This window comes from Symphalangus syndactylus, chromosome 3 (assembly GCF_028878055.3).
Source record: "Symphalangus syndactylus isolate Jambi chromosome 3, NHGRI_mSymSyn1-v2.1_pri, whole genome shotgun sequence".
In the NCBI taxonomy this organism is placed as follows: Eukaryota; Metazoa; Chordata; class Mammalia; order Primates; family Hylobatidae; genus Symphalangus; species Symphalangus syndactylus.
The window spans coordinates 34026397-34052790 of record NC_072425.2 but is presented as its reverse complement, the minus strand read 5'-3'; the positions used below and the strand labels follow the sequence as shown (position 1 = coordinate 34052790).

Below are 26394 nucleotides of genomic sequence, written 5' to 3'. Positions count from 1 at the left end.
GCTTCAAATTGGACATTTTAAAAAGTGAGATGTTTTGTCACAATAACTAGAAAATGGGCCAAAAAACAATACTGATATCCACTAAAAATGATTTTAAACTAGAATACTTAAAATTGCTGAAGAATATGCAACTAGTAAATTTTAGGAGGTTTATCTGAAGAAGTACATAAAATGCTACTTCTTATAAAATAATAATGCATATCAATGTGATATACACATATGCAAAAAGAAACTGTGCAACACATAAATTGTAAGTTGCAACACATAAATTATAATAGATAATTATGCAATAACTGTGCAACACATAAATTATAATAGATAAAAGTACTTTTTATCTATTATAGCCCATTGTCTACCATGCTGAGAAAAGGTACACATCATCATACTTGTCAAATTTCCAAAGAGAATTCTGTGTCAGTCCTAAGAGGAAGGAATGGAAAAATTCACTAAAAACACTAAGATGTGCGGGATAAAGTATGATAAATAGTCCTTAGATGCACTGCTAAGCTAAGAGGGAACTTAAACCAAGGTGAAAGGCTGTCCAGGGAGCAGATTGTCAGAGATCATGCGGACGGGGCTTTAATACTATTGGGAAACAGAAGATGAGCCCTTGGGCTTGACTGAGGCAGTGAGTTGGAATTGAGACCCACCCACCAAGCTAGCAGTCTCTAAGATCTTCATATCAGTAAGTGTGTAGATCAGAAAAAAAAAAAAAAAAGATATCCCTACTTACACTGGGAAGAACAAGGAAGTTTTGTCAAGCTCAGGCTCCAGGTTGAAAAATAAATAAAGAGTCCCTTAAGAAATCATGACTCTAGTCCCATAAATCGCACAAGGCTGGGATTTGAACTCAGACTATCTGTCAAGTCTGAGAACCCACAGGAGAAGAAATTAACACAAACCAAGGTCCTGAGTTGGTGATATCCCCGTGCTCCTCCCACTCACCACCTAACACTAGCGAACACCAAACTTCTCTGGAGGACGAGACCTCAGCACAGCCAGCCACATGGGATTCTCTCAAACCAGCCCCACTGAATATAAACTCATCTTCCAAAAGGACAAAAACACAGGAGGCTGCCACATGTGAGAATCCCCAGAACAGTCCACAGCAGGATTAGACCCAAGAATGTCAGATAATAAATGATTAAAGACAAAACGGAACTGACTGCATTCTCCCTTTTCCACTTCTATTGGTTCAAGAGTTATACATTGTTTCTATTCTTTAATGCTTAGTCTTAGTATTTTAACATGCACACTTGACTAGAGAAGTCTAAAGGTAATCCTCTTCCCTTGATATGTTTTCTCTCCAGTGCCTCCACTCCCATCTTACATATTACTGTGGCTCAACATTCTACTTCCATTTGTTCTGAAGCCTACCTAAAATTACTTGCTATTACTTATTTTCCAAGTTTATTTGGTTACCCCATAAGAAGCCAGTAGAATCATCTTACAAGAACAAACAAGGAGAGTAAGAACAACATGAATTATGAGTTAATCTAATTTAAGATCATAAATGAGAGTTTCTAAATAAAATGCAAGTAAATCAAATATGTATCTTCAAGATACACACAAACACACAGAAGATAGGGTATGCGTATGTATGACTAAATGGGTTGTGTGTATGTATATAAATTTCTTGTGACTAAATAGGGTTTATTCCAGAATGCAAAGATGATTTAACATTTAAAAAATTTGGTTACATAATTAACCACTCTAACAAATTGAAAGAGAGAAAAAAAGCCAATGATCATCTCAAAAGACACGGAAAATGTGCTTGGTAATTTTTAATACACTTTCACGATATTTTGACTATCTATAATTAGAAGATAATTAATTTCCCAAACTTATTAAAAAGTAGCTATCAAACATGTACACTAATAGTCATATTTAAGCATTTGCTTTCAAAACATTCATATCATATTTAAGCATTCACTTTCAAACAGAAACAAGGACAGGCGTGGTGGTTGATGCCTATAATCCCAGCACTGTGAAGGGCTGAGGCAGGTGGCTCACTTGAGGCCAGGAATTTGAGACCAGTCTGGACAACATGGCAAAATCCCATCTGTACTATAATAAAAATACGAAATTTAGCTGGGCATAATGGTATATGCCTGTAATCCCAGCTATTTGGGAGGCTGAGGCATGAGAATTGCTTGAACCTGGGAGGCGGAGGTTGCAGTGAGTGGAGATAGCACCTCTGCATTCCAGCCTGGGTGACAGAGTAAGACTCTGTCTCAAAAAAAAAAAAAAAAAAAAAATGGAAATTTTTTAAAAACCTTATTTTTAACCACACATAATATAATCAGTTACACAGAAAATGCAAGACACCTATAAACAAACTGTATTAAGAGAGTTTAACAAATTTTCTGAATTAATCATCAAGCCATTTGAATCAACTGCTCCTATAAAAATACCAGAAAAAAAATTCTAGTTATTATTTCAAGAAAGAACACATTTACAGTAACAAGAGCTCTAATGTATCTAGGAGTAAGTCTGACTTTACAAAAGCATACAAGCAAACCTAAATAAATGAAGAAATAAAATATTTTGTGAATAGAGATGTAAAGATGTCAATTTTCCTAGTATCAATATATAAATTTAACATGATAAAATTAAAATCCCAAAAGGTTTCTCATGGAACTTGACAGACTCCCTGAACATTGATATGAAAGCACAAAAGAACAACAATACCCAAGACAACTGGAAAACTAATAACTAGATGCCTTACTGAATACTACATTTTAAAGTGACGATAGTTAGGACATTGTGATATTGGCATAGAAATACATGAATAGCCCAATGGAACAAAATAAAGAGCCTGAAACACACATATTATAACTTGATATGAGAGATATGATTTTACCCATCAATTGAGAAAATGACATATCTGTTCATTCATGTAAAAACACTTAAAAACTGAATATTTATTTTAAACACAGAAATCCATTTCAGGCAATATGAAAATATACATATAATAAAATACAATTTTAAGAAGAAAATGAAAAAATATATTTATAAGCTCTGAAGAGGGGAATATTTCTAAATATGACCAAAAAGCATCGATAAAACTTGACTAATCAAAATTTTAAGACTTCTGTGCTGCAAAATCTAATGAGTGAAAAGAAAAACTAAATTACTAGAAACTTCAGAAACACACATGAGAGAGACTTTCTCTGCAGTGAAATGTAAAGACTTCTTACAAATCAAAAAGGGAGAAGCCAAACAATCCAATAGAAAAAGGGGCACCGATGTGGATAGGCAATTCACAGAAGAGAAAACCTTAAAAGCCAATAATCACATCAAAAGAAAATTACATTTACAGGGAATCAGAGAATGAATTACAAACTGCAGTGAGATCCAATTTATTTTCATCAGGTTGGCAAAAACTACCAAGTTGGAAAATGTCAAGAGTCAGTGAGGTCAGTCCTACAGTGCTGGTGAAAGTAAAATTTAGTACAATAGCTTTGAAAAACAGTTTGGCAAAAACTATTAAGTATGAACATGTTCATACACTAGATCAAAAGATTCTAACCCTAATTTAAAAAAAAAAAAAAATCACACATGTGCCTAAGGAGAGACACAAGAATTCCAATTGCCACTCTTTTAAAATATCAAAATATCAAAAGCAACACAAATATTTATCAACTGGTGAAGGAATAAATCACAGTATTACCAGAAAGATAAAAAGCAGTTAAAATAAACAAAGTATAGCTTTAAATATGCCAATGACTGAAGCAAGTTGCACAAGGATGCATGCAGTACATTATTCTTGTGAATATTAAAAACTTGCAGAAGCCAAGACGGCTGACTAGAGGCATCTGGCACTCACCTCCTCCACAAAGAATGGAAATAGCAAGTAGATAATCACACTACAAACAGGCCACCTAAGAAAGAGTACTAGAATTCAACAGAGAAGTGACAGGAAACACCTAAGGCAAGGAAGAAGAGGGAAGCAAGGCAGCCTGCTGTTCTGGGACTGGCGAGAAGCCTGGAACGGCTCTTCGATGCGGGGAAAGGGGAAGTGACCCCAGTGGTCCACAATCCCACCACAGACTCCAATCCTAGCCACAGGAGAGCCCCTCAACCCACAGGGGCCCTGAGGCTGATGTAGGGAGCTCCCTGGAGACCATGCAACAGCATTACTCCAGAGACGGAGCTCATGCCAATTCCCATCTTCCCCCTCACCCTCTAGTACTAAGCAGCTACAGCAAAGCACCACTTTGAGAACCCAGCCCCCACCAAATTGCATCTACCCGAGGGGCCCAAGACCCCCATCTCTCCACATATCTGAAGCTACACTGACAGCCCCTGCCTACCTCTACCACCACAGCTGACTGCCATTGGCAGCAACTCTGCTGCCCGCAATAGCAGGGCTACAACACATTTAAAAATGCCCTGAGGAAAGGCTACTCTGCTTATAGCTGCACCTGGGGCTGAAGCATGTGCTCTCCAACCATCTGTCTATGGTTGCTGCCATTGAAAGCAACCCTGCCCTCCCCAGCAGTAGGACCACAGCACAGCCATTGCCACCCCCACCAAACATTCCTCTGCAGAACTGAGGATCACCCCGCCCCTGCCTACCACAGCTAGCACCGGCACCACAGCACTTGGGAGCCTGAGGACACGTCCACCTGGCCCAGCTCCACTGTCTACCTCCAGTGCTCAAGCATGCAATCCAGGGGCCTCGGGATCACCCTGCCCCAACCACCACTGGCACCTGAGCACACCTCCTGGGGATCTCAGGATGGGCTCAGCCAAACTGCCACTATCACCTCAGTTGGCACACAGACATATGTGCCACCTGCAGCCTGGCGATTGGCCCTCCCAGCCTGTTGCAGCCACTGTCAACACAGTATGGACCACTTGGATCCCACAGGGTTGCCCTATCACTAATACTGCTATCTCCCACACCACACCTGACACTCAGAGGGACCTAAGGACCTACCCACATGCCTGGCCTACTCAGGCAAGACTGGAGGCTCAAGAATCAGCCTGCCTGGACCTCTTACACTGGTATCAGCATATACCAAGAACAGGCATGCTCAGCCTGCAACTGCCACTACTGAGGCTCAGGACTGACCCATCTGACATCCCTGGCCCTAGCAAATCTTTGCCACAGCCTCCATAACCAACCACACCCTAAGCCACTTAAAGAATTACAGACACATAGGCTGGGCGCAGTGGCTCATGCCTATAATCCCAGCACTTTGAGAGGCCGAGGTGGGCAGATCACCTGAGGTCGGAAGTTCAAGACCAGCCTGATCAACATGGAGAAACCCCAACTCTACTAAAAATACAAAATTAGCTGGGCATGGTGGCACATGCCTGTAATCCCAACTACTTGGGAGGCTGAGGCAGAAGAATTGCTTGAACCCAGAAGGCAGAGGTTGTGGTGAGCCAAGATCATGCCATTGCACTCCAGCCTGGGCAACAAGTGAAACTTGGTCTCAAAAAAAAAAAAAAAAAAAAAATTACAGACACTACTGATGCATTTACAGCCAAATAAATTATATGGAGACTACACTACTTCACATACTCAGAATCAAAGCCAAAGTCACCTACACAACCAACACCATAGATACATCTTCAGGAAAACATCCTCCCCTATGAAAGTAAATTCCCAAAACTGGAATAAGAAACTTTTATATCAGATGTACAAATTATCAACATGCAAACAAAAGAAACACAAAAAAGCAAGGAAATATGACACCTTCAAAAGAGCACAATAATTCTTCAGCAATAGACTTGAAAAAGAAACTTATGAAATCCAGGATAAAGAATTAAAATAATAATATTTTAAAAAATAGTGAATCATAAGAGAATTCAGATTAAACAATAAAAAGAAATCAGAAAAGCAATTCAGGATATAAATGAGAAATTTTGCAGAGACAGAAATCATTAAAAAGAACCAAACAGAAATCTTGGTACTAAAGAATTCACTGAAAGAAATATAAAATACATTCAAAAAGCTTCAACAACAGACAAGATCAAGTAGAACAATTTCAGAATTTGAACACAGGTCTTTTGACATAAACCAGGCAGACCAAAAGAGAAACAAAAGGATAAAAAAAGAATGAACAAAGCCTATGTGACATATTGGACACAATATACTGATCAAATATTTGAATTTTACATGTTCCAGAAGGCAAAGAGAAAAATGAAAGGGATAGAGGACCTATTTAACAAAATAATAGCTGAAAATTTCCCAAGTCTAGCAAGAGAATTAGACATCCAGATATAGGAGGCTCAGGGATCCCCAAACAGATACAACCCAAAAAGGTCTTCTCCCTGGCACATAATAATCAAACTGTCAAAAGTCAAGGACAAACAGAGAATTATAAAAACCACAGGAAAAAAAAAAAAGCATCAAGTCACTTATAAGGGAACCCTCATCAAACTAACAGATTTGTCAGGAGAAATTGTACAGGCCAGGAGAGAATGGGATAGGATGACACATTCGTTCGAAGTGCTGAAGGAGGAAAACAAACAAACAAAAACAAAACAAAACAAAACAAAAAACTGCCAGTAAAGATACTATACCCAGCAAAGTTATCCTTCATAAATGAAGAATAAATAATGTATTTCCCAAACAAGCAAAAGCTGAGGGAATTACCGCTAGACGATACCTACAAGAAATGCTTCAGGGAGTCCTACACTTGGAAGTGATAGGATAATTTCTACCATCATGAAAACACACAAAAGTGTAAAACCCGCTAGTAGAGCAAACATACAAATGAGGAAGAGAAAGAACTCATATGTTACCACTAAAGAAAACCACAAAACCACAATGATAAACAATAAGAAAGAAAGGAAAAAGGATACATGAAACAACCAAAAATCAATTAACAAAATGACAGGAATAATCACTCACATATCAATAACAACCAAGAATGTAAACAGATTAAACTGTCTGCTTAAAAGATACAGACTGGCTGAATGGATTTAAAAACGTGATCCAACCATATTGTTACCCACGAGAAACTCATCTCATCCGTGAAGACACATGTAGACTGAAAGTAAAAAGACAGAAAAAGATATTCCATGCAAATGAAAACCAAGAATGAACACAAGTACCTATACACATGTCAGATAAAATGGACTTTAAATTAAAACAGTAAAAACAGACAAAGAGGGTCATTACATAATGATAAAGGAATCAATCCAGGAAGATGTAACAATTCTAAACAATGCACCAAACACAGAAACATCTAGATGTATAATATTATTAAATCTAAAGGAAGAGACAGATTCTAATACAATAATGGTTGGGGACCTCAACATCCCCCTCTCAACATTGGGAAAAAAAATTAACAAATAAACATTGGATTTAAACTACACTTTACACAAAACGGACCTAATAGACATTTAGAGAACATTTCTTTTTTTTTTTTTTTTTTTTTTTTTTTGAGACGGAGTCTCGCTCTTTCACCCAGGCTGGAGTGTAGTGGCGCGATCTCGGCTCACTGCAAGCTCCGCCTCCCGGGTTCACGCCATTCTCCTGCCTCAGCCTCTCCGAGAACATTTCATCCAACTGCTATAGAATGTACATTCTTTGTATCAGCACATGGAACAATTCCCAGAATAGACCACATAAAAAAGTCTCAACAAATTTAAATAAAAATCATACCAATTATCTCCTCAGACCACAATAGAAAAAAAAAAACACAAATCAATTACAAGAGTAACTTTGGAAACTATACAAACACATGGAATTAAAAAAAAATACTACTGAATGACCATTGGGTCAAGGAAGAAATCAAGAAGAAAATCAAACAATTTCTTGAAACAAATGAAAATTGAAACACAACATACCAAAAGCAATGGGATACAACCAAAGCAGTGCAAAGAAGGAAATTTATAGCAATAAATTCCTACATCAAAAAACTAGAAAGATTTCCAATAAACAACCTAAAAATATATCTCAAAAAACTAGAAAAGAACAAAATCAAGCCCCAAATAAATAGAAGAAAAAAATAATAAAGATTAGGGCATAAAAAAAGGATGAGTTAGTGTCCTTTGCAGGAACATGGATGAAGCTGGAAACCATCATTATCAGCAAACTATCACAAGAGCAGAAAACCAAACACTGCATGTTCTCACTCATAAGGGGTAGTTGAACAAGGAGAAAACATGGACACAGGGAGGGGAACACCACACACGGGGCCTGTCGTGGGGTTGGGGGGCTAGGGGAGGGATAGCATCAGGAGAAATACCTAATGTAGGTGATGGGTTGATGGGTGCAGCAAACCACCACAGCACGTGTATACCTACGTAACAAAACTGCATACTCTGCACATGTACCCCAGAACTTAAAGTATAATAATAATAATAATATGTGTAGTAGGGAATAAAAGTTAATATTTTAAAAATAAAGAAAGATTAGGGCAAAATTAAATAAAATAGACTTTAAAAGACAATACAAAGGATCAAGCAAACATGAAGTTACTGTTTTGAAAAGATAAAATTGAACTACTAACTAGACTAACCAAGAAAAAAGATGACCCAAATATAATTAGAAATGAAAAAAAAGCAGTATAACTGATACCATAGAAATACAAAAAGATCATCAGACTATTATAAACAACTATACGCTAGCAAACTGGAAAACCTAGAGGAAATGGATAAATTCCTAGAAACATACAACCTACCAAGATTGAATTAAAAAGTGGAAAACCTAAACAGATCAATAATGAATAATGAGATTGAATCAGTAATAAAAAGTCTCCCAACAAAATAAATTCCAGGACAAAATGACTTCACTGCCAAATGCTACCAAACTTACAAAGAATTAACACAATTCTCCTCAAAGGATTCTGAAATATCAAAGGAGGGGAATTTTCCCTAATTCATTCTACAAGGCCAGCATTACTCTGATATCAAAACCAGAAAAGGATGCAACACAAAAAGAAAACTGCAGGGCAATATCCCGGATGAACATAGATGGAAAAAATCCTCAACAAAATATCACCAAACTGAATCTAATAGCACATCGAAAAGATAATATACCATGTTGGGTACAGTGGCTCATGACCATAATCCCAGAATTTTGGGAGGCCAAGGTGGGAGGATCACTTGAGCCCAGGAGTTCAAGACCAGCCTGGGCAACAAAGCGAATGCCATCTCTACAAAAAAAAAAAAAAAAATTTTTTTTTAATTAGCAAGGCATAGTAGTGTGCATCTATAGTCCCAGCTATATGGGAGGCTGAGGCAAGAGGAACCCTTGAGCCCAGGAGCTATGATTATGCCATTGCACTCCAACCTAGGTGATAGAGTGATACTCTGTCTCAAAAATAATAATAATAATCATAATAATAATGCACCATGCACCATGATCAGGTAGGATTTATCCCATGGATGCAATGATGGTTCAACATATGCAAATCAATATATACAACACATCATATTTACGGAATGAAGAATAAATACCATATGACCATCTCAATAGATGCAAAAAAAAAGATAAAATTCAACATTCTTTCATGAGAAAAACTCTCAGCAAACTAGGCATAAAGGGAACATACCTCAACCTAATAAAGCCTATATATGACAGATCCACAGCTAACATCATACTGAATAGGGAAAAGCTGAAAGCCTTTCTTCTAAGAACTGGAACAACACAGGATGCCCACTTTCACCACTCCTAGTCAACATAATACTAGAAGTTCCAGCCAAAGCAATCAGGCAAGAGAAAGAAATAAAGGCATCTAAATTGGAAAAGAGGAAGGCAAATTGCCCCCCTTTGCAGATGACATGATCTTATATCTAGAAAAATCTAAAGACTCCACCAAAAATATCCTACATTGGATAAATTCAGTAAAGTTGCAGGATACAAAATCAACATACAAAAATCAATAGTGTTTTTACACACCAATAATGAACTATCCAAAAAAGAAATAAAGAAGGCAATCCCCTTTCCAAAGCTATGAAAATAAAATAAAATAAAATAAAATAATAAAATAAAATAAAATAAAAAATAAAATACCTAGGACCAAATTTAACCAAGGAGGGAAAAGACCTCTTCAAGGAAAACTACAAAACACTGATGGAAGAAAGTGAAGAGGACACAAACAAATGGAAGGACATCCCACGCTCACAGATCGAACGAATTAACATTGTTAAAATGATCATGCTACCCAAAGTAATCTACAGATTCAATGCAATCTCTATCAAAATACCAAGGTCATTTTTTACAGAAATAGAAAAAATTCATACAGAACCAAAAACAAGCCTAAATAGCTAAAGCAATCCTGAGCAAAAAGAACAAAGCTGGAAACATCACACTATCTGACTTCAAAATGTATCACAAAGCTATGGTAAGCAAAACAGCATGGTATTGGTATAAAAACAGACATACAGACCTGGAACAGAATAGAAAACACATAAATAAATCCCTGTATTTACAGCCAACCTATTTTTTGACAAAAGCATCAAGAACCTACATTGAGGAAAGAAACCCTCTTCAATAAGCGGTGCTGGGAAAACTGGATATCCTTATGCAGAAGAATAGAACTGGACCCCTATGTCTCACCATATATAAAAATCAACTCAAGATAAAGACTTTACTAAGACTGCAAACTATAAAACTACTAAAATAAAACATTGGGAAACACTTCGGGGCATTGATCTAGGCAAATATTTTATGGCTAAGACCTCAAAAGCACAAATAAAAACAAAAACAGGCAAAAGGGACTATTTTAAACTAAATGTTTTAAAACAATCAGTAGAATGAAGAGGCAACTGGTTGAATGGGAGAAAATACTTTCTAACTATTCATCTGACAAGGTACTAATATCCAGAGTATACAAGGAAGGAACTCAAACAAGTCAAGAGTTAAAAAAAAAAAAAAAGCAAATAATCTCATTAAAAAGTGGGCAAAGGATATGAATACACTTTCTCATAAGAAGACATACAAATGGCCAGTAGGTATGTGAAAAAAATGCTTAACTTTCCTAATCATCAGGGAAATGCAAATCAAAACCACAATGAGATATCATCTTACCCCAGCCAGAATGGCTATTTTTAAAAAGACAAAAAAATAACAAATGCTGGCAAGGATGCAGAGAAAGGGGAACTCTTATACAGTGTTGGTGGGAATGTAAATTAGTACAGCAACTATAAAAAAAAAAAAGCAGTATGGAGATGTCTCTACAAAAAAAAAAAACCACTAAAACCAGAGAAATTCCATATGATCTAGGTATCCCCCTACTGGCTATTTATTGGAAAAGAGAAAAAAGAAAGAAAGAGAAGGTAAGAAGGATGGAAGGAAGGGAGGAAAGGAGGAAGGGAGGAACTGAGGGAGGGCATCATCCCAGCACTTTACGGGGCTGAAGCAGGCAAATTGCTTGAGCTTAGGAGTTCGAGACCAGCCTGGGCAACACGGTGAAACCTCGTCTCTACCAAAAATACAAAAAAATTAGCCAGGCATGGTGGTACACACCTTTGGTCCTAGCTACTTGGGAGGCTGAGGTGGGAGGATCACTTGAGCCTGGGTGGTGGAGGTTGCAATGAGCTGAGATCACAACCCTGCACTCCAGCCTGGGTGACAGAGTGAGACCCTGTCTCAAAAAACAAAAACAAAAAATAAACAAACAAAAAAGTAGAAGAAGAGGAAAAAGATATCAATATGCCAAAGGGATACCTGCATTCATGTGTTACCACAGCACTATTTAAAAAAGCAGAGACACAGATTCAACCTAAGTGCCTATCAATCAATGAATTAATAAACGGATAAAGAAAATGTGGTATATATATACGATGGGATACTATCTGATCATAAAAAAGAATGAAATCATGTCAGTTGCAGCAACGTGAATGGAGTGGGGGAGCAGTCATTATATTAAGCGAAATAAGCCAGACACAGAATGACAAATATCCCAGGCATGGGATCTATGAACATGGGACTAAAAAAAATTGATCTCAAGTATAGTGAATAGAATGGTGGGTACCAGAGGCTGGGAAGGGTAATGGTGAGGTGAGGATAAAGAGGGGTTAGTTAATGGGTACAAACATACAGTTAGATAGAAGGAGTAAGTTCTAACGTTCGATAGCACAGTAGGGTGGCTATAGTTAATGAAAACGTATGATATATTTCCAAATAGCTAGAAGAGAGAACTTAAAACGTTCCCAACACATTGATATAGACAGGAACACATGGATGTGTTCCCAACACATCTCAACAGAAATAATAAGTACATGAGGTGATGAATAGCCTGAATAGCCTGACTTGATCATTACACATTCTATGTGTGTAATAAAATATCACATGTACCCTGTAAACATGTACAAATACTATGTATCAATAAATAAACCTGCAGAAGCCTACTATATTTTTTTTTATGTTTTTCTCACATATGTATACATTCACAAACACATGCAGAGAGATGATAAGTATCAATTAATGGCCTGGGCAAAGAGGAGGCTAATGGAATTAGGAAGAAGTAAAAGGGCTCCAACTTTATCTGTAATTACTGACTTGTTTTATGTATTAAGTCCCAAAAGATCTTGAAGAAATTACATCGAATTGTTAACATTTTACAAAGCTTGGTAATGGCTATGTTATTGCATTATAACTCCCTGTATGCATTTCATTTTGCTTAATTTTTTTTTAAAAAAGGAGAGAAAGAAATCGAATTCAGTCTAAGCCATCGAGAGAGAGGAAGAAACGGGAGGGAATGTTAATTTACTCATCCATAAAAGAAAGAGAAAAAGATCACCTTCTTTTATATGTTGTACATTGAGAACTCTATTTCTGTGACATTTATTCTCCTGAAACTTTTAACCAGGTAACCCAGAAGACTTGAACCTTCATAAACCAAATGCCAGCTCTAAAGTGCTGTCTTACTTGAACTGACAGGTCAAAACAATGTAATAATTCATCCTGACAAAAATGAAAAATTATTTTCCATTAGCCCATTTTGCTGAAAGGCTAATAACAATATATTTCCTTATAAACTTATTCCATTTCAATTTTAAAGATGGAATTTTGTATCTATTTTAGTTTTTATTATTTTCTTCTACCTTCCATTATTGTCCTTTTTTAAATTACAAAACAGCTTATCTCTATAAACTGTCTTTTTTCTGTGTCAAGCTAAGAGACAGCAATAAACTTATACAATTTTTAAAAAGCAGCATTTAATATTTTAGATACTGACAGCAATTCATTTATAACCATTTTAAGGGAAAAAAAAGCCAAATGTGCTCCTAAGACTCCTATGAGTAAATGTTATTGCATTAGTCTATTTTCATACTGTTATGAAGAAATACCCAACACTGGGTAACTTATTAAAAAAAGAGGTTTAGGGCCAGGCGCAGTGGCTCATGCCTGTAATCCCAGCACTTTGGGAGGCCGAGATGGGTGGATCACCTGAGGTCAGGAGTTCAAGACCAGCCTGTGACATGGTGAAATCCCATCTCTACTAAAAATACAAAAATTAGCCAGGCATAGTGGCATACACTTGTAGTCCCAACTACTTGGGAGGCTGAGGCAGGAGAATAGCTTGAAACCAGGAGGCAGAGGTTGCAGTGAACTGTGATCGTGCTACTGCACTTCAGCCTGGGTGACAGAGCGAGACTCTGTCACAAAAAAAAAAAAAAAAAATAGAAAGAAAGAAAAAGCAGTTTAATGGACTCACAGTTCCACATATCTGGGGAGGCATCACAATCATGGCAGAAGGTGAAGGAGGAGCAAAGGCACATCCTACGTGGCCGCAGGAAAGAGGGTGTGTGCAGGGGAACTGCTCTTTATAAAACCATCAGATCTCATGAGACTTATTTACTATCATGACAACAGCATGGGAAAAACCCACCCCTATGATTCAATTACCTCCCACCAGGTCCCTCCCACGACATAAGGATTATGGGAGCTACGATTCAGGATAAGATTTGGGTGGGAACACAGTCAAACCATATCATGTATATTCATGATACATCATTTGAAAGAGTAAAATACCATGGTGTAACTGATTACTATAATCCTCACAATCATTTACCACCTTGTTTCTCCTGCCTTTTCTTTCTCCACTGCCATAGCATTGAATTCCCCTCTGCAACTTCAGTGTTGCCCTAGTTTTCCAGTTAGTTTTGAATGAGACAGTGGAATGATCTATGGCTGAGTCTCTCCATCTTGACCTATCTTACATAAGTGGGATCTACATCTGACCATGACAGCTCATTCCTAAGTTCCCATCAGTCATCTCTACACAATCCAGCATGTCAGAGGTGAGCACTGCACTATGACCTGTGCCACTGAGCTGGGATGCTTCCTGGGTCTTCTCCTCCACTGTCTTTACCAGGTTACTGCAGTAACCTGATCAACCACAATTAAGGTAATACTAAACAGAGTTCTAAGTATGCAAAGCCCTGAGAGTTGGGGCCTACACCTGCTCCACTCCAAATCCTTCCTATGCTTGGTGGTGGAAACTCATCTAAGTGCAAACGTTTTGATATCATCTGCTGGACATTCTGACTTTGAAATCAGCCACCTAGTTCACCAACACACACACCCTACTCTTCTTCCTGCAAGATTGGAATTCCTGCTACTAAAGGTTGTCTGAATCATTGAAAGTTGCTTTATTTCCAACCTATGCTTTCAGAAACTAATATGCTCCATGGCCCTCTAATAAACATATTCGCTGATGCTGAGAAGCAAGTATCAACCCACTTTTGCTTTTCTCCTGGCCTGAGCCTGCCTAACACAATCATGTATGACATGGGATAAGTTTAACTTAAGGGCAGCTCTTAAGTGATGTTATGCAATTACCAAATGGCAGTATTAATATTATCACACAGCAGGGAAAGGCTGATTTTTTTAAATGACAGTCTTATTAAGGCAAGGTACAGATCTTAAAAGACAGAAATCCCCTGAACTCTATAATTATGATTTTCTCAGGTGGAAAAAAACAGCAGGCCATTGTCCCACCTTAGTGTGTATTCACAGCAAAGCTGCAACAAAAGTTCAAAGAAAGACAGCTGGAGAAGCTAGGTGTATGAAAAGGAGATTGGGCAAACAGTTCCATAATGGGCAAGAAGTGGGAAAAAGCCAGACCCACTTTGAAAGATAAAAGAGTAGCTCCATTAACCATTAAAGACTAAACCAATTAAAAAGGATATATTAGAAAGAAAAATAAACAAACATGAAAGGTGTCATATGTGGTTTACCCTAGGTGCCCCTGTACAATTTCATCTTATGAATAGAAAATTCAAAATGGGCTTTCAGATTCCAAAATAATATCTCTTATCAAACCTTATCTGAGTTTATAAACACAAAAGGAGGCACAAGATGAATTTAAATTGCAATATGGGAACAAATTTAACTTCTAATAGAAACACAGTTCAAGATGAAGTCAGAAGTCTCAATGTTTATCTCCACATGCATTTATTCCTGGCAATACGTTAGAGTTTCCCATAGAGTGTTTATCCAACGTGGCCTTCCTTTGATGGGTCTTCTGGCATACCACATACACAGACCATATGTAGTGGTTCCTCTTTCTCCCTGTAAAGAACTTCCAGAATAATCATGGGGAAAAGGGAAAGAACTAACATACGTCAGGTATCTATTAAAAGGCTGATACTATACAAAGCACTTAGCAGTTATTTTGCCATTTAATCTTGTGACCACAGTGTATGTTATTTGAATTCTAGAGATTTTAAAAAATGAAGCTGAAAAAGACCTATGTATTGAAGATCCCCTAGCTATGGTGTATAACAGTCTGGATTTGAACCAAAATCCACCTGGGTCTACGCCTATGCATTACCTTTTCTCAATTCTATGTTGAGAAGACGAAATTATCGTGTGGCACTGGAAACATACTTCATACTGCAGTTAATTGTTCACATTTTACTTTGAAAGAAAGCACTATCAAGATAATCTGTAATCCCTTACTTCAGAGACTCATAATTTAATAATTGCAAACGTTGTATGAATTCCCTTATTCTGGAGCCTTCTGTGTGTCTCATTTTTGTATTCTTCAGTTGTGAAATATTCTAGTTATAATTTCAATCTATTTTCTCACTTAGAAAATAAAGAGAGGAAGTGGAATTGCCTTTTTAAACCTTAAGAGTCATTGAATCATTTTATGCAGAAGAGTAAACTGATCTAATCAATGTTTTTAAAAAATAAAAATAAACCCACCAACTACAAAAACACATTTTAGAAAAGCAACTGAAGAAACCTGAATATGAATTGAGTATCAAGTGATATTAAGGAGTTATTTATACTTTTGCTAAGTGTGATGATGGCAGTGTGGTTATTTAAGCAAATTATTTTTTAGATATGCATATTAACATAAGGGGATTTTTTAAAAGTTAACAATGCTAGGGATTCTAAAATACTTCATCCCCCAAAAACGGAGCAAGTGAAGCAAGTATGTCAAAATGTTATTACTGAATCTATGTGTTGGCTATATTGAGATTGTTATTTTTATTTTTGTGAATGTCTGAAAACTGCCATAGTACGAAGTTCTATCCAAAAAGACGAATCTTTCAGCCTCAAAAAAAACAACCCATTTAATGTGAAATTCAGTTGCTTTGATAAAAAAAAAATCCACTTTCTAATATCAGAAATAAAACCTTCTAAAACACAGATTTTGAAAATACATATTTTGTTGAGAGTACCTATTGGTAAGGATGTCCAAAAAAAAGTGTCTTCCAAAAGACAACAAGCAAACACCAATCACTTTTTTTTTTTTTTTTGAGACAGAGTCTCACTGTTTCACCCAGGCTGGAGTGCAGTGGCGCAATCTTGGCTCACTGCAACCTGCAACCTTTGCCTCCTGGGTTCAAGCAATTCTCCTGTCTCAGCCTCCCGAATAGCTGAGAATACAGGTGCACGCCACCACACCCGGCTGATTTTTGTATTTGCCGTAGAGACAGGGTTTCACCATATTGGCCAGGCTGACTCAAACTTCTGACCTCAGGTGATCCACCAGTCTTGACCTCCCAAAGACATTGAAAATCTACCCAAATTCACATCTTCAATGAAAGCTACAGGAAATCACGTGGAGGGATCAAAATATCTTTATGTTCTTGGCTTAAAACCAAAATGGTTGTGAACAGGCAACCTACCGAATGGGAGAAAAATTTTGCAATCTATCCATCTGACAAAGGTCTAATATCCAGAATCTACAAGGAACTTAAATTTAAGAGAAAAAAACAACCCCATCAAAATGTGGTTGAAGGATATGAACAGATACTTCTCAAAAGAAGACATTTATGTATCCAACAAACATATGAAAAAAAGCTCATTATTCCTGGTCATTAGAGAAATGCAAATCAAAACCACAATGAGATACCATCTTACACCAGTTAGAATGGCAATTATTAAAAAGTCAGGAAACAACAGATGCTGGAGAGGATGTGGAGAAATGGGAATATCTTTACACTGTTGGTGGGAGTATGAACTAGTTCAACCTTTGTGGAAGATAGTGTGGTGATTCCTCAAGGATCTAGAATCAGAAATAACCATGTGACCCAGCAATCTCATTACTGGGTATATACCCAAAGGATTATAAATCATTACTATGAAGACACATGCATGCACATGTTTATTGTAGCACTATTTACAATAGCAAAGACTTGGAAACAACCCAGATGCCCATCAATGATAGACTGGATAAAGAAGATATGGCACATATGCCATGGAATACTATGCAGCCATAAAAAAGAATGAGTTCCTGTCTTTTGTAGGGACATGGATGAAGCTGAAAACCATCATTCTCAGCAAACTAACACAGGAACAGAAAACCAAATACCACATATTCTCACTCATAAGTGGGAGACGAACAATGAGAACACATGGACGCAGGGAGGGGAACATCACACACCAGGGCCTGTCTGGGGGTGGGGGAAAAGGGGAGGGAGAGCATTAGAACAAATACCTATTGTATGCGGGCTTAACACCTAGATGATGGGCCGGGCATGCTGGCTCACACCTGCAATCTCAGCACTTTGGCAGGCCAAGGTGGGCAGATCACTAGGTCAGGAGTTCCAGACCAGCCTGGCCAACATAGTGAAACCCCATCTCTACTAAAAATACAAAAATTAGCCAGGCATGGTGGCACATGCCTGTAGTCCCAGCTACTCAGGAGGCTGAGGCAGGAGAATCGCTTGAACTCGGGAGGCAGCGGTTGTGGTGAGCCAAGATCACGCCATTGCAGTCCAGCCTGGGCAACAGAGTGAGACTCCATCTCAATAAAAAAAAAAAAAAAACCAACCTAGATGATGGGTTGATAGGTACAGCAAACTACCATGGCACATGTATATCTATGTAACAAACCTGCACGTTCTGCACATGTATCCCAGAACTTAAAGTAAAATATTTTAAAATAAAATAATTTAAATTCAAATAAATATAAAAATAAAAATTAAAAAAATAACAAAATGCTCATGTAACAAATGAGAGACAGAATGATACACCTTGAAAAATACTGATAAAGAAGAGTCTTTCCGTACTGGAATCATAGGTGTGAGATCTGAATATCTTTTAGGTTCTCAGATACCTATTCTGGCCTCTAATATAATCCTAGGTTTGACAGAAGCCAAACTGCTCACTCTGGTACTGAACTATTGACTCTTTCATGAAAAATGAAAATGAAACTTTTAATCCAGCTTCTATCCACAGTAACCTGATCAAGCACAGGGTAATGCTTAAAACCGTGCTAGAAACAGAAAATGGCTCTGGAGAGCTGCAAGTTTGTTTGGTTTCCTACCCCATCCCCATGCCCCCAATATCCACAGGACACGAACACATTAACTCAACCTAATGATGAACAGGTTCCTGTCTGCAGATACATCCTGGGAGTTTCCTTTGGATAAGAAAACTCTTTTTCAGTGTCTGGACCAGCAGAATTACAAATCGGCTACAAACACAGCATCTTCTTACTGCTGTTAGTCCAGTTTCGTCTTAGTATTCATCACCCAGCTTTGTAAGAGCTAGGTGCTCTCTCAGCATGAGAAAACAAAAATCTGTCTCAGAGTCAAGGCAGGGGTGAAGCAGATAATACAAACTTGCCCCACTTCAAAGCACAAGGCATATCTTTCAACTAACTAAACAGCAATCCCAGCAGGCGTGACAATGCAAGCTGTCTTCCCTATTATGGTTTGAAACAATCACAAGCTATTTGTTCATATTAATTCGTTTATATGTAGTACTAGGCAGCCTTGATTAGAAAAATGTTCTTTGTTACCCAATGAATAGAGTAACAAACAAAACCGAAAGCTTTTTTAAAAAATTGTTTTGGCCTTAGAAAAGGATTTTCAGGTCTTTTACACTTGAATGTGGATTTATCTTTACAAGGTCCCTGGATTCACTGGAAAAGAATGCAAGTTGATGTGCCAAACAATACCAGGCTAAGGTGACTGAGTGAGCTGCTTATTATGCTTGCCCAAGAAGATGCTATACCTAAATTATTTTTACCTTCTTTGAACCTGGGCAAAACTGATAATAAGGGAGAAGACATCAGTAGAAGCTTCGGGGCAAGCGCAAGTCAGCCTTGGACTAAATTTGACTGTACAAATTACATGTGAGGAACTGACATATAATTAGGAGGCCCATCATTGGCCAAAGGATCCTGGGAACCAAGTGACCCAATGGTCTGCATCTCTCCAAAAGAAGCTATCTATCTCTATGACCTAATGCCTGAGTGTACAGCTGACTGCTTCCCCGTGGGCTTAGTTCCCCAACCATCAGAGGCTGCCACTATTCCCAAAATACAGTGAGAATAATGGAACTACCCTGGTTAAGGTTAATTAACAAACTTGCTCAACAAAACAATTATTGAAAGTCAGAACTTGAACCCAGGTCTATTTCAAAGGCTGGGACCATTCAGCTAACAAAGACTTCTTTTAAGATCAATGTTAAATTCGTTAATATGGTTTGAAAGACCTTGTAAAATCTCCAATTTTATAACCTAACCCATTTATGCTAATTCTAGCATTTGCCGATTTCTGCAGTGTAACTCTTCCATGTGGCTGATTTCAAGCTGCTAGCATGAAGTCAATTGGCTCGCAAAATTCCTGAAAATTTAACAATCTGCCTCTTTGAGTTGGTATAGGTGGCTCCAGGGACATCACTGTTTACAGTCTCATGCCCCACTGTAGTGCAACCATCCAAAACAAAATTCTAAATGCTTTGCTCTCTCTCTCTCTCACACACACACACACACACCTTGGGACACTTGACATTCACCTATGCTTTTTCTTCTCCTTTACCAAAATAACTCATTTTCATTTGTTCTCAGCCTAGTGGTCTTCCTTCAAGAAGCCTTCCCTGATCCTCTAAATCTTTTCTTGGGTCTCCACTTTCCTCCGAGAGCACCCATACTTCCTGTATTTGTGCATTCCTGCATGGGTGACAAAGCGCTGTAACTTTTTGTTTTATCTGTATATCTCCCACTATATCTCTAAACTCTGGCAGGGCAAAACTTATTTCTCTTATTTATTCTTGTATCCCCCAGCCCTGCCACGAGGATTGCTGAGCAATAATAACAATGCTTGCTAACGTGCACTGGGCAATATGTGCCCAGAATATGTGCCAGGCACTATTCTGAGTTTTATAGAAATTATTTCATTTCCTCTTTAAAATAACTCTATTGGGTTGGCTTCATTATTGCTATGCTCATTCCGTGGGTAAGGAAATAGAGGCACTAAGAGGGTGGATACCTTCCCCTCGGGCTCAGGTAATTAGTAAATTGAAGCAGGGTGACTGGTGAGCCTATGTGCCTCCCTCAAGAAACCAGTGTTTCTTGGTCATATTTTTTTCTCATTAGTGATCCTTAAGGAGAAAAATTAATTACATTTAAATTTTCTCTAATGAGAAAAAACTAAATACTAAGGAATAAGATTTTGTTGGATAGAGGTATAAGCTTTGGAGGGATTTTTTTCATCTCCCAAAACCCAATTTTTGTCCTCTTGGGGCAATATCACTATGTTAAGAATGTATGTTCTAGGACTTTCATTATCCATTTCCATTAATGTACCATATATTTGTCCCTAAAAATACATAGTCTTGTTTTAGAATTTTAATGGTATCTTCCCGTAAGTACTATTTTGCATCTTGCTTTCTTTTTCCTCTATACGATATCTTAGAGTAATATATAACTGTGTGGACATCCTCATTTTAAAACTACCAAATAGTGGTCGGGCGCAGTGGATCATGGCTGTAATCCCAGAACTTTGGGAGGCCGAGATGGGCAGATCACCTGAAGTCAGGAGTTTGAGACCAGCCTGGACAACGTGGTGAAACCCCATCTCTACTAAAAATACAAAAATTAACAGGGCTTGGAGGCACACGCCTATAATCCCAGCTACTTGGGAGGCTGAGGCAAGAGAATCGCTGGAACCCAGAAGGCGGAGGTTGCAGTGAGCCAAGATCGTGCCACTACACTCCAGCCTGGGCAATAGAGCGAGACTCCATCTCAAAAAAAAATAAAATAAAAATAAAAATAAATAAAATGACTGAATAGTATTTTAATCATGTCCACATTCCTGAATTCATTAAGTCTTTCTACTATTGGATAGTCACAAAATTTTGTACTTCTTGGTTTGCAACCAATGCTTCAATGAATATCCTTATACATTCCTTATATACTCCTTGGGCTCATGTGTGAGTGTTTTTCTAATGTAGATTCCAAGACAGGAGCAGGGCATGTGCAGAAGTGTATAATTTTAATAGATACTGTTGAATTACCCTCCAGAGTGACTGTACCAATTTACTTTCCCACAGAGAATTTACAAGAGTACACATTTTCCCCAGTGATTGTATGAAATAGAACCTCTTTCTCCTTTGGGCAGTGTTAACCATTTTAATTAAAGAGTCATTTAGAGGCATTTCTATTCCTCACCAGCTGATAGGAGCTTGTGTAACAGAGAAGATACATAGTTAAGAAGATGCTGTTGGAAATGCTGACAGATGACAGCAGCAAACCACGATGTGGAAATGCCCTTTATAGAAAACCTGCACTAACCTAACTCACTTCACAAAAGGACTAAGAAGAGTCATTATATGGGAACAGCTGCAGTGGACTTTGAAACGGTGACCTCAGGTAACAGGCACTAAATCTCTTTGCCCATTCTCCAGGTCTCTCAGACACCAAAAAAAGTCTATTGAAGATAAGGGAAACCAAACACCCAAAGTAAATGAAGTGTTGAAAGGACAATGGTCCACTTACCAGAAAGAGGAATGCATATGACGATGGTAACACTAAACATTCTGGAAAATAATACTAAAGGCCTTAGTACTTTATTCTTTATTCATATAATATGAATAAAGGGCTTTATTCATATGATAAAATCCCAAGGTTGATAACAATGATGACATCCCAAATGGTGCTGAGGAGAAAACACTATACTATACGAACGAAAAATGCCCCTTGTTCTCCTTTTTCCCTCTCTTCCTTCTCTCCCTCTCTCACAAACCCACAAACCCCTACTTAAAATACATACAAAATTGAATAGCCTGCAAAATCATACTGAAAAAAACAGTGTGGAACAACATTCTGTATCAAGTTCAAATTTCAATCAATATGGCTCTTTCTTGAAAGTATGCTTTTTTCTTCAAAGTTGCCCGGCAGTGGCTCAGGCCTGTAATCCCAGCACTTTGGGAGGCCAAGGCAGGTGGATCATTTGAGGTCAAGAGTTCAAGACCAGCCTGACCAACATGGTGAAACCCCATCTCTACTAAAATACAAAAATTAGCTCAGTGTGGTGGTGGGCACCTGTAATCTCAGCTACTCGGGAAGCTGAGACAGGAGAATTGCTTGAACCCAGGAGGCAGAGGTTGCAGTGAGCCATGAGCCAAGATCACGCCACTACACTCCAGCCTGGGCAACAGAGCAAGGATCTCTCTCAAAAATTAAATAAATAAAAATAAAGTTGGCCAAAAAATGATTGTCACAAATGAGAGAGGAGGTCACACTATAGAAAGAAGATAAATGAAGAGCAAATAGGAAACTATACTTGCTGAGCACCTCTGTATGCCTCATGTACATAAACCATCATTTAATCCATGTAACCATCATGTGAGGAATGATTACATGAGAGGAAACTGAAGCTGAGAGAGGGTGGCATGACTAAGGCTCTTTATCCTGCAATCAGAGGAGCAGATATGTGAACTGTGGCCTTATGACTCCAAAGTCTGTTTCCACATTGTACCCTGCTGCCTGCTGAATCTGAAAGAGTCCAGCGAATGCCTGATTAAATAAGGCTGTAAAATCATCTGAACAAAGACCATGTCCCTGCCGTATTACTGCTCTTCACTGGACAGAAAAAAATAACTCATACGATTGCTGTTCAGAAGTTTCTGGAATTGCATTTTGTTTTCAAAGTTCCTAGAACAGGTCAAGGCAAAAGAGTAAGTATAGGAGGAGGACAACTAGACAGCCCTCAGAAAACTTGTTCTAAAATTAGATCCATTCTGATATATTTCATTAAACCCCACCCCACCTCCCGGCCCACAAAAAAGCCAAGAGAGGAAAAGCAGCAGGGTTTACTACTGACTTACTTTGATTTAGAGTTTGATGCCTATAATGACAGTCAGGCATCCTAAGCCCTGAAAACCAAGGCCTCCTATGAACAGAGGCCAGTTCACTAAAATCACTTGTTCATTGTTCCAGCTGCTTCCTGAACTAAATGGCACCTCACTCACAAAAGCACCATTATTCAAATACGCACCAAATGATAGCGAGAGAGATATACATGATCCCTAGCATCAAACACACTTCCTGAAGCCCAGTTTAAATATTTGACAAACTTATGATTACCTCAGACCTCTGCTAGTTTGAAGCCCTTACCTGGGGCTGTGAAATTACAGGGATGGAAGTAGAGATGGCAGCCATGACAGCTCTGTGGTTGTAGGTGGTGAACAGGCCCCAGAACTATGGGAGACAAATTTTGTTTGCTGATCAGATCGAGGTCATGCTAGGAGAAGCTGTGTACCTGGAAAACAACAGGAAAACCCACATTTAGCATAAAAGGACTAGCATATGGGTGTGAAGTACCATTGGCCAAAGGAGGTAAGAATCCCTAGACGTCAAGTGTCAAATACTAGCTTAATGCAAACAGAAAGCCGGTAGGGAAAAGCTAAGTTCTAAAAGCCACAACTTCTGTGCTGTCTGTCCAAATACTCTTAAGTTGAGGAATTTTCATAGGTTTGAATCCAACATCCCAGCTAGATGTTTTGGGAAGACAGTTTCAAGTTGCAGAGCTGGGGAGGGTGAGGCGGGGGAAAAGCCATCCTGCCATTAAATAATAAAGGAATAATCCACAGTGGAGAGCTGACGGCTTACATCGAGGACAAAGAGAATGCAGTAACCACCCCCACTTATCTGAGGAGTGGATTCTAAGCCCCCCAGTGGATACTTGAAACTGTGGATAGTGGGTCAGGCGTGGTGGCTCACGCCTATAATCTCAGCTCTTTGGGAAGCCAAGGGGGAAGGATTACCTGAGGTCAGGAGTTTGAGACCAGCCTGGCCAACATGGCAAAACCCTATCTCTACTAAAAATACAAAAATTAGCCAGGCATGGTGGCACATGCCTGTAATCCTAGCTACTCAGGAGGCTGAGACAGGAGAATTGCTTGAACCTGGGAGGTGAATGTTGCAGTGAGCCAAGATGGCACCACTGCACTCGAGCCTGGGCGACACAGCGAGACTCCCTCTCAAAAAAAAAAAGAAAAAGAAAAAGAAACTGTGAATAGTACCCAACCCTGTATATAACAGAAACAGCTACTAAGTGACTAATGTGCAGGTAGCATACACAGTGTGGAGACGCAGGACAAAGGGACAAATCACATGGACAGTATGAGATTTCACTTACACTATACAGAATGGTATGCAATTTACAACTTGTGAATTGTTTCTGAAACTTTTCATTTAATATTTTTGGACCAAGCTTGACGGCAGGTAACTGAAACCGTGGAAAGTGAAACTTTGGATGAAGGTGGACTACCATACTGTCAAGTGATTAGATATCACCCAGTCCAACCCCACCTGTTTGCAGAAGAAAAAATTGACGCTTAGAGAAGAAAAGGGACTAGAGTCACACATTTAATGGTAGAAACAGGACTACAGCTGCAACTCCAGTTCCCAGGCTTATATGAAACATAATGAAGTGAATGTGTTCCCTGCCTATATTTCCTCAAGGAACTCAAGTTCCTCAAGGAACCGCTTTTAAGACTAAAGAAAGGCAAGATACCTGATGCTGTAGGTGTCAGTCCTGAGAAGTCAGGTACTCAGACAGGTGGATGGGGAGCTTCATAAATCAGACATCCACCTGTGTGAGAAAGAGAACATTTCTAAAATCCTTTTGACATCCTCAAAGAGAGGATGCTAAATAAGCACAAAGTATAACCAAATCTTTTATTCACATGTTCATTAAGAAAACTCAGAAAGATGCTAACTTCCCTGTAGTAAATCACTGCCCTAGTTCTGTCCAAAGGCTGATGTGACTCTTTCCACATTGCAGTTTAGTCCAGAAGAAAAAAATTTTTCATTTTAAGAAAAGATTTTTTAAAAATTCATTTTTAAGAAACATTTTCCTTTTCCGGTGATTTTCATACCCCCTAACAATATCTTTTCTTTTATTCAAAGGACGTTATTGGCTGGGCACAGCAGCTCATGCCTGTAATCTCAAAACTTTGGGAGGTCGATGGGGGCAGATCATTAGAGGTCAGGAATTTAAGACCAGCCTGACCAACATGGTGAAACCCCATCTCTACTAAAAATATAAAAATTAGCTAGGCATGGTGGCACATGCCTGTAATCTCACCTACTCAGGAGGCTGAGGCAGGAGAATCACTTGAACCCAGGAGGTGGAGGTTGCAGTGAGCCAAGATCGTGCCACTGCACTCCAGCGTGGGCAACAGAGCGAGACTCCAACTCAAAAAAAAAACAAAAAACAAACAAAAAAAAAACACGTTATTGAGCATCAGTAGGGAACTGGGAGCACCAGAAGTAAGGCTAAGCCAGCCTTGCCTTTAAGGGGCTTTTGTCTGTAAATATACTTTCTAGTTTCACCAACATGCAAGATGATACCTGAACACTTTTTAAACTATTGGGAAATGATACTTTTCATAATAGTAAAAGTAATGAATGACAGGTCACAAGATCCAAGTCTTTTACAGTAGAAACTGTGGAGTTGGACATTTAATCCAAGTCCTTTGTCTCCCAAATCCCATGGTGTTACCCTGTATTAGCTCAGGGATACTGGGCAAATGAGAAGCTCAGAAATGCTGCTTTTCTAGGAAATAATCTAGGTTTGACAGCAACTTCTATAAGCTTAAATTTTTAATTGCTACATTTTTGTGCAGCATCCTTGATACTATGGTTTCAATCACTTTAGGTTCTAGCTGCTTAGTACTGTAGAGCCTTCCTATTTTCTTCCCCCATTACAGCAATTATTTTC

At 38.4% G+C, this 26394-nt stretch overlaps 1 protein-coding gene across 14 annotated transcripts in view; it reads right to left on the bottom strand.

Annotated features, from left to right (window-relative positions):
- Nucleotides 1-26394, bottom strand: part of LPAR1 (lysophosphatidic acid receptor 1) — a 174189-nt gene that overhangs the window by 75532 nt on the left and 72263 nt on the right. For 8 of the 14 annotated variants that reach the window (XM_063636129.1, XM_055271523.1, XM_055271526.2 and 5 more), the window contains exon 2: nt 23784-23928. In XM_063636129.1, coding sequence (XP_063492199.1) covers nt 23784-23828 — 45 coding nt within the window. In that variant the 5' untranslated portion in view covers nt 23829-23928. Of the gene's footprint in view, nt 1-23783; nt 23929-25185; nt 25264-26394 lie in introns of all 14 variants that reach the window. The other 6 variants (XM_055271524.2, XM_055271520.1, XM_055271517.2 and 3 more) reach the window with 1 other exon arrangement.